The 16,205-nt window shown below is 46.0% G+C and overlaps 1 protein-coding gene across 2 annotated transcripts in view; it reads left to right on the top strand.

The window, feature by feature from the left end:
• Positions 1–16,205, top strand: part of FBXO16 (F-box protein 16) — a 41,592-nt gene that overhangs the window by 15,066 nt on the left and 10,321 nt on the right. For both annotated transcript variants that reach the window (XM_087775826.1, XM_087775827.1), the window contains 3 exons: positions 6,557–6,763; positions 8,479–8,643; positions 9,529–9,734. In XM_087775826.1, coding sequence (XP_087631952.1) covers positions 6,557–6,763; positions 8,479–8,643; positions 9,529–9,734 — 578 coding nt within the window. The remainder of the gene's footprint in view (positions 1–6,556; positions 6,764–8,478; positions 8,644–9,528; positions 9,735–16,205) is intronic.

The raw sequence follows: 16,205 nt of genomic DNA on the forward strand, positions 1-16,205 counted from the left end.
ACCAGTTACTTGGTCACGTATGATACACAAGCTAAACAGAAATATAGAAATGATGCTCCTTATCAGCACTGTGATAAAGAGTATTTGCACAGTAACTGGATTTGAACTGTGATGCTTATTCTTTATGCCTAACGGGTCACTCGTGGAAATTTTTTGCATATGAACTGGTCTTTACAGACAAGTATTTTGATTTTAAGCTCATAAGGATTATTCATCTTTATAGGAAATATGCTTTCCATAACTTGTGGACATGCATGCATTTTGATAATAAGAAATTTCACGGGCACCAAGAAAACAAAATAATTGAATGATTATTGTTCAAAAAACACCTTTTAGCATGATAGTCACTAACTGACAGACCTAAAACCTGTCTCTTGAAAATTGCTGGATGTTTTAAAATGCCCATGGGATATAACCAGCAAAAGGGCAAAAATGTTTTCATTAGAACCCCCACTGAAAGAGCCAAAATCTGGAAACAATCTTCCTCCAAACGCACACGAGTGCTGAATCATCTGCTGAAAGGTTACATTTCTGACCCTTCATATGAGACTGGATCAGTAGCTCTCATCACGCTGCTTCAGAGCTAATTCTCCTTGCGCTTCTGTCATCCATCATACCAATGACAAGGGTGCAGAAAGCACAAAAGCGGCTCTTACCTCCCTTCAAAGCCTGCAGCATTACAATATCTGGTATGCAAAGCCTAGAGCACGCTGAGTTTGAGAGAAACTGTGTCCAGAGATGACGGTGCTCTGGGCAGGAGTTTTTACATGGATTCCCATGACCTTCTCAAAGTGCTCTCAGGAACTCGGGACTAGATGGAACTGGCTGGGAACCCACATCCAGTGCAGCTGTAAATGCTTGATTATGAAACTGGCAGGCTGAAATCTGTCCTAAGTCCAGAACTATTAAGTGTTTTCAGTAATATCTGGATGATGGAATGGAAAGGACATACTCATCTGTAGATGATCCCAAGCTTGGAGGGATTTCATGAACTTTGGAGATTAGAAATCAGAATGAAATGATCTGCAGTTTGATAAGGACAAGTGAAAAGTGCCGCGTGTGAGAATGACATTTACAAAACCTGCAGATCTGAGAAACCCCAAGTATGCAGCAGCTCTGCGTAAAAATTGCTGGGAATTACGGTGGGTCGCAAACTGAACATAAGCTGACAGTGTCTTATAATTGTCATAAAGGGAAATACCCCAAAGGACTGTCTGAAAGGCAGAGCCATTGCCAGTTCTGGTCCCTGCATTTTGAGAAAGCTGAGGACCAATTGGAGATACTTCTGAGAACGAGTCATGTGTGAGAACAGCCTCAGGTCCAGAAAATATGAAAACAATCCCTTTACTGTAGAGAAGACGGAGAAAAGACGTAATAACATCTTGCCAATGACACACAAAAGATGGCCGAAAAGAGGAAGGGAATGATCTGATCCCTGTGTTCACTTTGGATAGGACAAGGGCTTGAACTGCAATGATGGAGACACAATTTAGACCAACAAAATCCAGTGCTACAGATAATTCACTGCCGGAATAGCTTGCCTAGGGGTTAGGGGTGGAATCTCCATCGCTGGAGTCTTTTGAGAACAGGTTAGACAAACACTTGTCAGGAATGGTTTAGGCAGAGTGGCTCCTGCCTTGCGGCAGAAGAACTAGCTCAGCGTTTCTCAACCTTTTTACACCAAAGGACCATCCAGCCTTCTGGGAAAGCAGAACAGGTTGCCTCGTGCGGCATTGCCACAGTGGTTTTCCTTTACAGCCAAATAAAGATTAAACTTTGGATGCTCACTGTTTATTTTATTCTTCCTGATTTTATTTGCATGCACGCAGGGACTCCGTATGTGCATTTTCATTTAGTGATTTTTTTTCCTGTTGTGCCACAGAACATCTTTAATATCTCCCAGGCTGTTGTGGTCCATAAAACACAGGTTGAGAAACCATGAACTAGCTGACCCGAAGGGATTTCATGTCTCTGTTTCTGCGCTGCTGGGCAGCCCCAAGGGGCATGGGCCTGGCTGTGCTGGCACCTGCGGTATCCAAGATGGGCGGGGAGACCCTCTACAATTTTTTGGCTGTCTCAGATTGCGCTCAGCTCCGCAAAGCGTTATTGCTGCCCAGAGTGGAAGCAGGGGCGGTGGGTAGTGGCGGCAGACTGCGCCTTACGTGGCTGTTCCCGTGCATGAGTATTTGCAGGCTCCCTCCCATCCTGCTGGAGGTATTTGCGCTGAATTTCCTTCATGTCGACTCCTTTACCCAAATACTATCCAGATACCTACAAAAGAGAAATTGTGCTGCTGTCTTTCAGTTGAAACCCTTTTGATGGTTAAGCTGTGAAAGGGTTAACACCTCTCTGTTAATTTTTCTGTTTTATTCTAGTTGCTTTTATTCTGTATTGCACCCAGGGCAGATGCCTTGACGTGCTGCCTCGCAGCCTCCCTTTCTACTGTGTTCTGCAAGCCAAAAATTCCTCCCATTAATTTAAAAAACATAAAAGCATTTTCCTCTGCCTTAATGCTCAGTGCTATCGTGCTGACACCCAGGTTAATAAGTTGACAATGAAGCTGGGGTTGAACTTGTAGATTAAGACACCTAAGCTTCAGTGTCTCCAGGTGATCCGAGCGTCTCGGCTTCCGTTATAGCCAAATGAGATGTAGACAAGTCAGGGGAGCCCAGCCAGTGATTCAGCTCACCCTGTGGGCTACATCTTCTGCTGGTAAATTATACAGCAGCTCTGAGTGTTCCCAGGTGCTGGAACTTGCTCATCTGCTCTATGAAATTGTTAGCACGCTCCCTGGTGTGATTTTGGCCTGGGCCGGTAGCACTGTTCCAGACATTATTCAAACACAATTTGGACATTAACCTGGGCCAGGAACCGTGCTAAATACACAGTGTGGATCCAGCCACCTTGTTTGGAAGGGTAAGAGGATGATAGCGTGGACATACGCATTATCTACCTCTGCGTCTCTTATCTACATCTCATATCAGGGCAGATACGGCACAGGACTTGCAGACAACTGTCACCCTTGGAGTGGCAGCTCTAGGCTTTGCAGGATACCCCACGACAGAGGACACTGGTGTTTGGGCAGCTGAACCCCATCCCTACGCACCGCAGAACCCCCCTAGAGACACCTCTTTACCCAGGAGCTGACCCCATGCTAGGTGCCAAGGTGTCAGGAGTGCTTCTTGTCACCAGGCTGCCGGCTTGCCTTCCTCAGCAGTCTTCCCAGCAGCCTCCTCTTGCAAAATTTCAGGTTTAATTGTTTAACTACAGTGGCGAAAGCAAAAAGGAACAGATCCTAGGGGCTAGTTGCTAATTGCTGACAAAGAGCAGCTTGGCAGCGGAGATATTTAGGATTTTGTGGGATGGACTAGTACATCTTATGGATACCAGGTGCCTGTCTGCTTCATCCTTTCTCTTCTCACCCAGGTCCTGGGTCTCCAATAAATCCCTTCATCAGGACCTGGAGAAGATGGCTGGGGGGGGAGGGGAAAATTGCTTCTCTCTAGGTGAATCATCTCCATCGACTTGCAAGCCATTCTGCAAAAGAGCCTCATTGACTGGCGCATTCGGCCCTGCATTTGCAGAGCACAGGGATGCCTGCGTGTGATTGTAACCCTGTGAACTCCTGTCGATACGCTGGTTCGGAGATGGGGATTATGTCCCGTTTCAGTGGGTAGCTGAAGTCAGTAAAACAACCCGTCTCTTACAGCAGAGAGGGGCCTCTTTAGGTTAAGCGGCAGAGCCTCTGTACTTCGGCGCTGAGGTCCTGGGCTCTCCCCTTGGTGTCAGGCTGCGTTATTTGTGTGTGTGCACTCATGGATTAATTGTAAACTGATCGCAGGACCAGGGACCGAGCGCTCTGCGTTGCCAGCATAGCCTTATGTCATACGGTCCCCGGGGAGACATTGTTCGCCAGGGCTCCGGGAAAGGCACGGAAAAAGGGAAAAAATGTTCCTAGCTGCGGATAGAGAAGGTGCAGCACCTTGAAAAGGGGAATCCGGTCCAACTGGTTGGGTTGCTGTAATCAGATGCAAGGGGAGGAACTGTGGAGAAAGGCAGCCAAATGTAGGATGGGGACATGCTTGTTAATACTGGAGAAGAGACAAATTATGCCTACTTAACTACTTGGCAGCTGCTGAATGCAGGGGAGAAGAAGCTGTGTGTTCCCATGCTCTTGACTGCGTGGCGCTGATTTCAATGGAGTTTCCCTTGCAGAGTAAGCACAGGCTGAGGATGCTGGAAGGAATTGCTTTATTGCAAAACCTGTGGCAGAACGGGAAGAGTTAAATAGGAGCAAATATTCTGTCTCCCCTAAAGAGAAGCTAGATCTGCTTTGATTAGTTCACTCAGTCTCTTGGTGTGGAAGAGAGTAAGCCAGTTACCCCCTTGTCTCTGGAACTTATAAGGGAGAAATTTATCTTTGCAAATGGGCGATTGCGGATTGTTTTAACGAGAAGAGGATGTAGCTGTGATCGTGAATGGGGAGGCTGTGCGGCAGAAGGTTCCCCCTTCACTGTGTGACGGAGAAAGCCTTTCCCATCGAGGTGGGGCGGAGAAGGGGCCAGGCAGAACCTCCTCTGTCCCCCTCTGGTACCCCTCTGTCTGATTTTATTCTTGTTTCTAAGTCCTAAATCCAAAGGCCCTGCTTCAGTTCTTCCTTAGTACTCTGCTAAACATCATTAGAGGTGAAAGTTATATGCAAAACAGGGGTGGGAGGGAAAGGGTGTATTCCTTAATTCACCGTCGGTGTCTGAAAAGGCAGGGACATTTGGGAGCTTTCTTCCATTTGGCTTTTTGTCTCTGGGATCTCAGGAATGCCAATTCCACCCTTTCTTCTTGCTGACCTTGAAGGTCTTGCAGAGGTGTTTGCAAAAAGGAGAAGAACTATTTACTACTTAGAGTTCATTCTCTGGTACTAGAATTAAATACAGCCAAGGAAATATAAAGAAAGAAACAAAGAGTTCTTTAAAATTATCTGGAAAGAAATTACTTCTCAATTACCTTTCTTCTGCACAGTATATTTTAAACTATTATTCTGCCAGTCTTCCACTTGACCATAGATTTTGGGGGGGGAAACAGAGGAAAAAAATAAATCTGAATTTCTAGTCTGTTTTGTTCTGAAAGGGAAAGGAAGGGACATTGGACATTAAACCATTTACCCACAATAATGAAAAAAAAAAATGGGAAGAAATGCATGTTTTTTCTTCTTATTTTTCATTTTTGGAGGTCACATTTAAATAAGGACTTCAAATGCCCCTGAGGTTAAATGCAAAAATGGATGTGCTGTGATTTGACCTGTGGAGGACGAGTTGTCAGTTGTGGAAAGCTGGCTTCAGGAACGAGCCCCGTGAAAGCGGGGTGCGTGTTTTGGGGATGGCCAACGCGTGAGAAAGAAACAAACGGGAAAAGCAGCGTTCCCCAAAGAGGGGAATTCCCCAAAGAGTTGGGTTTTCCCTTTGAAAAGAAGGTGAGTTTGGGTCGAGGCTGCTTTTGCTGTGCTAGGAAGGAGGATGAAGCGGGACTTGTCCGAAATCCGTATTTCACCTCCGGAAAGCCATCTTGAACCGTGCCATTCTGCTGCCTGCAGTTCCCACCGGGGATTCCTGCCGATCCTGCCTGCAGCCTCCCATGGTCCTCCGACATTTCCTCCCTCCTGGCACTCGGCGCTGCCCTCGCAGCCAGGACTGCTCTTGCAGGTTTTTGAGACAGATCGCACAGATTGTGGCGATGAGGTCAGTCTTCTCCCAGGAGATTCCTGCTGACAGGGCCCTTTCCATCCTCTGCTATCAACACAAGTTAAACACCAGCTACCGCCACCGTTGCTCCCACCCTGTTTACACAGCTCTGCCCCACTCCGGTCAACGCGGCGTCGTTGTTGCCATCGTAGCAAAGCGATACATGCTTGTGTGGTTACCTAAGTGCTCATTTCTTCCCACAACCGTTTTAATCCTCCTCTTTAGATACCTGTCGTAAGCATAGAAATGCTGTGAAAAATCTTTGTTACTGGGCTGCCGGATCTGTGCCGCGGAATTTCCTTGTGAGACACGGGCAGCTGATTTAGTTTCTCTCTGCTCCGCTTCTCTGTAGTGGGGATTTCTGTCCTATGCAGTGGGATTGTGAGAATAAATAGTTTACAAATTGTGAGGCATTCAAATATTGCAGTAGTGGGGGCCAGAGAAGTGTCAGGATAGACGAGGAATCGGCAGTCAACTCATTGTAATTTGGGACCTGATCCTGTAAACACACACCCGAGTCTTGTCCTTTCCATGAGTGAAACCAAGTCTCGGAGCCGGTCCCAGGAGCAAAGAGTCTTATGAGCATGAGTGTGTCCTGGACTAGGCCACCCTGGATCCTTTGAGGATTATAAATCATATGTTATGTGGCTTCAGAGTTTCTTTTAATGTAGCCTCTCCATTTGTTCCCAGTTCCTACGTGCCTTGCTCTTGAATGAGTCACCAGAAGCTGCTGCTTATGCACTTTCCCTTGCCTTAAACGTGTGCTTTATTTTAAGAAGCTGAATCTCCGGTTTCTCAGAACCTGAAACTCCTTTTTTCAGTTTGACAAGTGGACAGATGGTCAGAGGCGGAGGATCCTGGTGGACCTGTTGGAACGCTGCTCCCTGTCACAGCAGAAATTCTGTGCCAAGCAGCTACAGGACCGAGTCCCCGCCGAGGCTCTAGATTTTACCACAAGGCTTCCTAGAGTCCTGTCTCTATACATCTTTTCCTTCCTGGACCCACGGAGCCTCTGTCGATGCGCACAGGTAAAAAAAGCCATCACGTACCTAAGGTTCAGAAAGTCAGGTCAAGCTAGTTAAAAAAAGGAACGAAACAGCGCTAGTTTTCCGCAAAGACATACCAGTGCTGCTCTTCCTAATGCAAGGGTGGCTTCTGACTTGGCAGCCTGGTGCCAAATGCTTGGTGACGCTTGTGTGAGACCGAATGCAACACTTCCACAGATCCTAAATTAAGCCAGGTTGGCCAAGATTTAGAAGAGTAATTTTAGATGCTCAACTCTAAGGCATTTAAAGTGTGGCGCTTCACAAGACCGATTCTTCCCAAGAAGGAGGCCTGGTGCTTTCTGAAAATCATGTTCTTTTAAAGTACCTTGCACTGTGTGCAGAATCATTAACGGCTTCGAAAAGTATTGGCTTGTGCTAGTTGCACAGAACCGCACACCATGCTTTAAGAAAACCAGATCTTTTAAAATGCTTGAGGGTAAAGTGTTGGATGTGGAGAAGCAGAGAAGTTACAGATGTGCTTTTGAGCACAGTGGCTAGGGCTTCAGTCTTTTGAGCACAGTGGCTAAGACTCCAAAAATAAGTTTGCGTGAGATAAAGTGCTGTGAGGTGATGCCCAAAGGAGTTCTGAATGAGAAAGTCCAGCTCTTGGTGACATTATTGCTCTTATTGCTCTCTACAACTACCTGAAAGGAGGTTGTAGCAAGGTGGGGGTCGGTCTCTTCTCCCTAGTAACAAGTGATAGGACGAGAGGGAACGGCCTCAAGCTGTGCCAGGGGAGGTTTAGGTTGGATATTAGGAAAAACTTCTTCACCAAAAGGGTGGTCAAGCATTGGAACAGGCTGCCCAGGGAAGTGGTTGAGTCTCCATCCCTGGAGGTATTTAAAGGACGGATAGATGTGGTGCTCGAGGACATGGTTTAGTGATGGACTTGGCAGTGCTGGGTTAACGGTTGGACTCGATGATCTTAAGGGTCTTTTCCAACCTAAACGATTCTATGATTCTATGACTATTACTGCACGAACATAGTACTCCATATAATACTCCGAATACACCAAAATCTCAGCTTGTTTAAAGCTTGCTCTAGTATCTTTCTCCAGCATTTCATGTTTTACGTGGATGCAGCTCACACTGTTCATTCACAGGCAGGGAGAAGACAGGTTAGGAAATTACTTACTTAGAAAGAAAGGTCTTTACAGCGCTACTTGTGTCGTACCACGGATAGCTGCTATTATAAGCATGGCAGTGCCGATGATAGATGATGTTTGTCCTTAAGCTGGAAGAAGCATTGCACGCAAGATGATGGTGTGATGGACTATAACAGCAGAACATGAGTAGGAAGAAAATGTTCAGAACGAGTTTATCATCAGACTTGGGGAGTTTATTGATGCTGGTTTTCTCAGTGGAAACTAATAAAGGGTTTATTCCAACTGCTGTATGCTTATTGAGTAGAAGCGTAGGAAGTTGCCCCAAACAAGCTGAAATTTTTTCTCTTGGCCCATGCTTTTTGGAGTATTTCACCCTGTGCTGGAGAGCAGTAACACTTAGACACTGAGAATGTCATGAAGACTTTGAATGGTTTAAATGGTTTAATGAAAGGTTTAAATGGAGCGTAAACAGTGCTGAAGAATTGTACTAGTTTAAGGACATAGGGGAATTACATCTACAGCACAGAAGTCTCTAGCTGCAATCTTGGGTGCTTGAAACCCCAACGTTTTCAACTTACTGGGCATTCACAGGTGAGCTGGTACTGGAAGTACCTGTCTGAACTGGATCAGCTCTGGATGCTGAAATGCCTGCGTTTTGGCTGGTACATCAACTTCTCTCCAACCCCCTTCGAGCAAGGAATCTGGAAGAAACATTACATTGAGATGGTGAAAGAGCTGCATGTCACGAGACCGAAGGTACATACTTACCACCTCTAGAGATGCTCTGGGCTGGTCGGGTGCCCAACCCCTTTGCCTCTTTATCTTTCTGTAATCTCCCACTAGTAAAATGGAAGAGACATCATTTTCAATTAGAATCTAAACTCACGCGTTGCCATGCGCTCTACTTTTCCATCATCCATCCGTGGTAGGGGAGAAGTGAAAATCTCACTGGTTAGGAGAAGCAATCACCAAGGTCTCACTCTGCTATCCTTTCGGGGTGTTCTGGAGTAACCCTCTAACTTTTCCTCTCCAGCACTCAAGGCTGTTCCCTTCTCTTTTTTCCCGGTTTATAAAGCATACGATAGCTTGCCTCAATCTAGTAAGCAGAGATGGGGTACCCAGCATCACCCCTGCTGATATTGCAGAGTCGGTTTACCTGGTGGAAAGGAAAAAACCACCCGTTATGCCTGTCATAGCCCTTGCTGTTGTCTCTTTCTCTCCTCTTCAAAGGTGGCAGGGCCATGTGGGGGAGGTGGAGCATTACTCAGTAGCCATTGCTTTCTCCTGGGATTCATTGATGCCATGCCTGCTTTGCGGGGCTGTGAGGGTGGGATTCTGCTGCCCTGAATTCAAAACTCAGCCCTCTGATTTTAACCAGACTCCCCCGTAGGCTCTCTTGTAGTCAATGGAGAGAAGCCAAAGCATCTCAAAAGCAGTTCAGCTCAACTTAGTACAGATTTTGGGACATGGGTGATGACGTGCACTGTCAGGGTGCCTGCTTCTGTCCACTGACCATCATCGAGCCTGGAGAGGCTAATTTTGAGTTAATACCCAATTCTTAGAAGTCTGAAGTTAGGCAAAATAAATCTCACTTTCATTATAGACTAAAATTTATTTTCTTCTTTTCCTTTCTCTTATTAGACTCCTTCAAAGGATGAGTTTGTAGTTATTGATGTGCAACCAGTAAGAAGCAATGTCCCAGAGGCAAAACTTCCTGTGCTAGGAAGGAGGACAAACAAGGAGAAAAAAGAGCTCCCACCGTGGCGTTCATCAGACCGGCATCCTACAGACACCATCCGATTCAACTACCTCGACAACTACGATCCCATCGAGCAGGCTAGGCAAGCGTAAGAGCGTGATCTCTTCCCTTTTGCTCTTTCTGCGACGTAGGGTATGTCTGTGTCCTTTGCAAGCTCACTCTGCCTGTGCTCCGAGCTGCCTGGAAGCCTTACACTTCAGCAACCTGGTTGGAAACGCACTTTGCTGCTCTTTTGGCTTTTCTCGGGTTGATCTTGGTCCTGTTGTAGCTGCAGCTGCGCTACTTTGTGCCCTGCCAGTGCAGACCATGGGCACAGCTTGTTAGTGTCTGCCTACAAAATAGGCTGTAACTCCTGGAGATGTTACACAGCTGTAATGGGAAGAATCAGGACAAGAGTTTGTTCGAGAGTTTTTAAATAAAGCTGCAAGGTTGAGAGGAATCTGCGATTTTTGCATGGAAGAGGAAGAATAAATTAATTGTGACAAAATGTAATTCTATCACTTCAAGCATCTTCTGGCTGAAAAGAGATTTAGATGATGGAATGGGGATGCAGGTGTAAGAGTATGTATGTACTGTAGGACATTTAAGCAATTAATTAATAGTAGTTGTATCTGCACTGCCTGGGATAGGCTGCCTAGATCCATCCGTTCTTGGGCTCCCAGGATTATTTGGTCAGCAACTGGCAAAAGAAAGGCATTTCCACCCCAAAGCATAGTTTTGCACATCGACCTGTGTTAGGACTGCCCCATGTTTTCCTTTGACACATCTGGCATCAGATATTTTCAGAATCTTAGATCTGTGGTCAGGTTTCTGTGCATCAACAAGCATCAGTAGGAGCAAGAGCAAGAAGGCTGCCGTAGTCACCTGTGTGCAGTGTTTGGCCCGTTTCTCGTTTAAGTCTCTGCTAACACCACCTCTCATTTTTCATGGGCTCACAGCGGTTACCTCAACTCAGCTGACAGGCAGTAACTCGTGAAACTGGTAGTACTGTCATTAATCTGAGCCTGGTGAACAGGTAATGGATTAGCTTGACCGTTGTCCAGTTCCTGTGCGAGTCCCTGTGAAAAGGACCGCACAGGCTCTCACCCAACCGAACGTGCAGAGAGGAGGAGATTCCTGTTCGCTGTGCCAACAAAAACCTCGGGAACCAACTGAGCCGCGATGAAAGCACCCAGATTGTACTGTCAGTAAATAACTGATAGAGCTGAGATTAGCCCTGTGCACAGGAACAAGCAACCCATGAATTACCCCAGCCGAGCGATTATTTGGCTAAGCAGTCGTGCACTGGCGTAGGCTCTTTCTCAATGCGATTAACTTTGCCGGACCCACCACTCCTCCGGGGTGTTCCACAAAGTGTCTGAGCAAAAGCCTTTTATGAATCATTTTTTAATCCGCGTCCCCTAGTCCTAGGATACTGCAGTACTTCAAAGAGCTTTCCAGTTTCCACCTCACCCTCTTTCTGTGGTGTGTTTCCAAACTCTAGCACCATTTTGGGTAGAGTTCTTTGAGGCTTTTAACTAAATGTTTTGACAAAACGCCTCTTGTTGCAAATGGATGTCCTGATATTATTTTTCACCTGTGCTAAATGTTTCTACGTAGCAGCTCCCAGAGGTTTCTGTGAGGTGTAGGGTTCCCGTGCGCTGACCATGACCCCGTGGGACAAGCCTTGTTTGAAGAGTTTAAAAGTCGCTTGTTCCAGCATTACGCTGTAGATGCAGCTGACAACCAGATGCAAATGATTCTGAGCTGCTAATGATACAGTAAGCACACTGTTTTCTTCTCCTCGGTGAGATTTGAGCCTCTATCCATTTGTGCAATGGAGAATATTTTAATGCCTAGTGTTCTAGCAAATCTGGCATTTATCCGTAATTATAGAGGATTATTGCAAGGAGAGAAATGAATTCTGTCAGATTTGCTTGTTTATCAAGGATCTCCCTTTAATATCACTTAAGCTGAAAGTAATTGCTAGTGTGTAGTCTCGGCTGTAATGACTGTTCAGCAACGCAGGTGTGCCACTTCAGGTGCTGACCCAGCTTCCCACTCACATAATGAAATTCTGCTGCTTCTTTTCTGTGGACACATTGCCCACGGAGTCCCCTCTGCAGCCCCTGCCCAGAAGTCCTCCTGCTACGGGTCTGTATAGAACAGAACAGAACAGAACAGAACAGAACAGAACAGAACAGAACAGAACAGAACAGAAAAGAAAAGAAAAGAGAAGAAAAGAAAAGAATCGAATAGAATCGAATAGAATGGAATGGAATGGAATGGAATGGAATGGAATGGAATGGAATAGAATAGAATGGAATGGAATGGAATGGAATAGAATAGAATAGAATAGAATAGAATAGAATAGAATAGAATAGAATAGAATAGAATAGAATAGAATAGAATCATAGAATCATTTAGGTTGGAGAAGACTTTTAAGATCATCAAGTCCAATCGTTAGCCCAGCACTGCCAAGCCCACCACTAAACCATGTCCCTCAGCACCACATCTCCCCGGCTTTTAAATCCCCCCAGGGATGGGGACTCAGCCCCTGCCCCGGGCAGCCTGGGCCAGGGCCTGACAGCCCTTTGGGGGAAGGAGTTTTCCCTAATACCCAACCCAAACCTGCCCTGGCGCAGCTTGAGGCCGTTCCCTCTCGTCCCATCGCTTGTTCCTGGGGAGAAGAGACCGACCCCCCCCGGCTCCAGCCTCCTTTCAGGCAGTTGCAGAGAGCGATAAGGTAGACTATAGAGTATTTCAGTTGGAAGGGACCTACAATGATCATCTCATCCAACTGCCTGACCGACTCAGGGCTGACAAGTTAAAGGGCACGTTATTATGGGCATTGTCCAAATGCCTCTTAAACACTGACAGGCTTGGGGCATCGACCACCTCTCTAGGAAGGCTGTTCCAGTGTTTGACCACCCTCTTGGTAAAGAAATGCTTCCTCATGTCCCATCTAAATATTGCGTCCTCCATCCTTTGCTTCCGGGCAGCTCCCTGGGGATCGGGTCTTCAGCACTTCACCCAGCTCCCTGTCCGCAGCAGGAACAGCAGGACCACCTTTCGTGCTTGAGTGTCCCTCAAGCGTAGGCTTTCGGTGGGGGTGGCAGTGGCAGCTAATGGGTGGCTTGGGCAGGTGTAGGGTGCCCATCAATAGCAGCACAATGGCAAAGTGGTCAGAGTGCCCCACTGTGATGCCAAGTTTTGTTTTGGCCGGCTGCTGAAGGCCATGCTCAGCCAACTGTGAGTGTCTAGTCGGTGGAGCTAGGAGTCTCATGTGAATACTATGCAAGCTGATCTACCTCACTGCAGCCTACAGGCTTGGGCAGACCCTGCCTGACCAGTGTACAGGGTTGTAAAGTAGAACAGAGAACCAAGATAAAAATCTCTGACCCCCCAGGCTGTGTTAGGTATAGTTATTCTTCAGATTAGATGAATTCTTGGAGCTCAAGGGCATAACAACCACTCTTCATGTAAAATGAATGTCAGAAGTAATGAAATCTATGTAAACTGAGATTCCTAAAACAATAGCAGTGATTTCCCAAAATACAGGGCTTTGCAAAGGTAGTCTGGGAGAGGAAATAAGTTTTGCTGCAGTCTGAATGCATATAGAGAGGAACGAGTATTTTCTTGAGGTCATGAGCATGTGTGAAAAGACGCAGCAGAAGCAGCAGAAAAGCAGCAGAAAGCCAAAGCGATGGCCGAGAGAGAAGACGGGTAGGCCAGCAGGTTAACCGGAAAGCTGTGAGCCAACAAACCATTCTTTCCGTTTGAGTTCTGCTGTGCTGAGGAAAACCGGACCTGTAGAAAATTCTTTGTGAATAAACAAGATTACATCAAAGCAATACCTGACGCTATCATCAAAGCAATGTGCGAGACTAGTCACTGGCTACGTCTTTGAATCAAAGTTAATCTGCCTAACGTCAGGTTAAATTTTGCAGAATTTAAGAGGTAATGAAAAAATAAAGTTTTTCCTAGCTCTTGGACCTGGATAAATCTCCTCTGAGCTGGACCTACTCTACACTTGCTTTCTGGTCCCAAGAGAGGTGAGAACTCTCCTGTTCACCACAACGGGGTGTCCACGCTGCAGCTGAAATATTGTCATTTAAATGGCAGAGTTGTCGTGTGTTTCTTTGTTGGCCCTTTGAGAGGAGTCACGAGCTACACGTTCCCTTCCACGGCAGCATCAAAACCACACTGCTGTGAATTCAAAGCAGAGAACTTATCCTTGCTTAGCCAAAAAAAGTGAAACATGGGAAGCGTAACAAGCTACAATCAATTCTCAATTACGCAGGGGAGCGGAGACGAAGGGAGTCCTAAAAGAGGTAACACAAAACACATACTTCGGGCTATAAGACCATAATTGGGTATTTAGCTTGGAAAAACAAAGAAACAGATTTTTAAAGAGCAATTGGGCGAGGGTTTGGCCTGGACAGTGCTGGTGCTTCATGTCAGTGGGGAGAAGAACACTGTGCCACAGCCGGGTAGTGCCCCAAAAAATGGCAGAATGGTGTTAATTTGCAGTCCGGATGATAATTGAGACTTGACTGTTGTTTTTTTTTTTTTCTGGTGGGTTTTTTTGCTGCTTGCTCAGAAAGGCATGAGCTTGTACTATAAAACCTGAATGGCACCCAAGAGCCTCGGTGACAAACGTGACCGCAGCATGAAGGAGAAGGGACAGAGATCCCCCAGCGTGTTCGCTAAGAGGTTGTTCGGTTTAGACGGGGTGGTGTGGGAAAAGCTTCGTAGCCCCTGAGCAGTGAAATTAAGAATAGCAATGATCAGATGCGTAGTCGAGGGAGTGGTGAGGTGATAGAGAAGAGATACAGACAGGGGCTGAATTACAAATTGCCTGGAAGGGGTTATCAAAATCCCTCGGCAGAATTATAGCTGTGACTTTCGGTGTTGCTGCATGTATGTGATATAATGATAAATTAGCATAAGGATGATTTCTGGTAGGTCTGGTTCGTTTTCTGCCTGACTTGTCCAGGTAGCTTTTTGTTCATATACCAACAAAACAGAGACCAGCAAGGGTGGATTTGTCTCTCTGGCCACAAAGCAATATTGCAAATGTGACGTGAAATATTTTTCTCGAAAGTGTGGAACCAAGTTAGCAAATTTTCTCTGGGACTCTGATCTGCCTAAAAAGGACCAGGAGGCACATTTCTTTCAGTCCGTGCATGCACGGCTCGGCTGGAAGGCATCTGGTGTTTGTGCTGCTTGTTGCCAATAAATCAAAAGATTTGCCTCCCACTTTATCATGAATAATGAATTCCGATTCTAGCCTGGCGCTGGATCCCCGCCAAGATTGTGTCCCGGTGCCTCAAGAAAGAGCCCTGCTACTTCTCACGACAACAGCTCAGCCGAAACGCAAGCTCCTTCCCACCCCCTAACCAGCTCGGGCTTCTGGAAGCCAGCGCTAATTCAGTTAGATAATTTATGGACATCGGCCGGCTCTAAAAACAGTTGCATATTGTACTGGAGTGTTTACCCAATGAGAAAATCATTACTTTCAGTAATTGTTCTGTCAGCAGCCTGGGCCCAGTTTCTGACAAAAAAGGGGCTGGCTTGCGTGAGAAGGGCAGGGTGTTTCGCTGTCCTGCCGAATCCCAACGCTTCTCTCTTGCTTTTCGTGTTTCTGACCTGCCAGCCCAGGACTCGCTGCCTGTTAGGCTTGCGGGAATTAAAAACGTTCCTTAAGGGAGGAAAGCGGGGTCAAAACCACCCAGTTCTGTACTGGGAGTGAGAGGCCAGGTCTGCATTCTGTCTAAAGATCGTAGAATCATAGAATCGTTAAGGTTGGAAAAGACCTTTACGATCATCGAGTCCAACCATAAACCTAACGCTGCCAAGTCTACCAAGATGACCAGTTCATTCCCCATAATAATATTTTGGATTGGATTTTCTCTCTTGGCTGTTAGTGAAGTGTTTATAAACAGATTGCAGTTTTCCTCAATTTACTATTTGAAATAATTTGTCTTTATGGTTCTTGAACTGCAGCTGGTCTGAGACGAGTGAATACCAGATACGTGCTGGTGTTGGCTGCTTTTGAGGATGTGTGTGTGTTAGGTGGCGTGGCTCTGTTTCTTTATAGGATAACTGTTGCTTTTAGAGTCTGTTTCCACCCTTTGTATTCATGATTTTGTATTCATACTGCGCTTTTGAGCATGCCTTCCAGGAGCCCAGAGCCGCTGGCGATGGAGCACCTCGGAGACGCACAGAGTTGCTTTAAATTCATTAATCCTCTATTGCAGAATTTGAATGTGGAAGGGGAATGAACACCTTCAGAGCAGATGTCTTTATGAACCTGCCGGAGTTCTTAACGAAACTTCCTCGTAGTACGGATTTTTACTCCTGATATTGGAAAAATGTGACAACTGGCCATATTCCAGTGTACTTAATTTGCACACTCTGGAATATTCCTATTCTGCCAGTTAATTGTATTGACTTTAATAACAGCTGCATATAAATCTATAACTTTATATACATATACATATACATATACATATACATATACATATACATATACATATACACATACATATACATATACATATACATATACATATAC

This window comes from Nipponia nippon, unplaced genomic scaffold (genome assembly GCF_047370975.1).
Source record: "Nipponia nippon isolate SJK-2023a ecotype South Korea unplaced genomic scaffold, ASM4737097v1 scaffold_4, whole genome shotgun sequence".
Lineage (NCBI taxonomy): Eukaryota > Metazoa > Chordata > Aves > Pelecaniformes > Threskiornithidae > Nipponia > Nipponia nippon.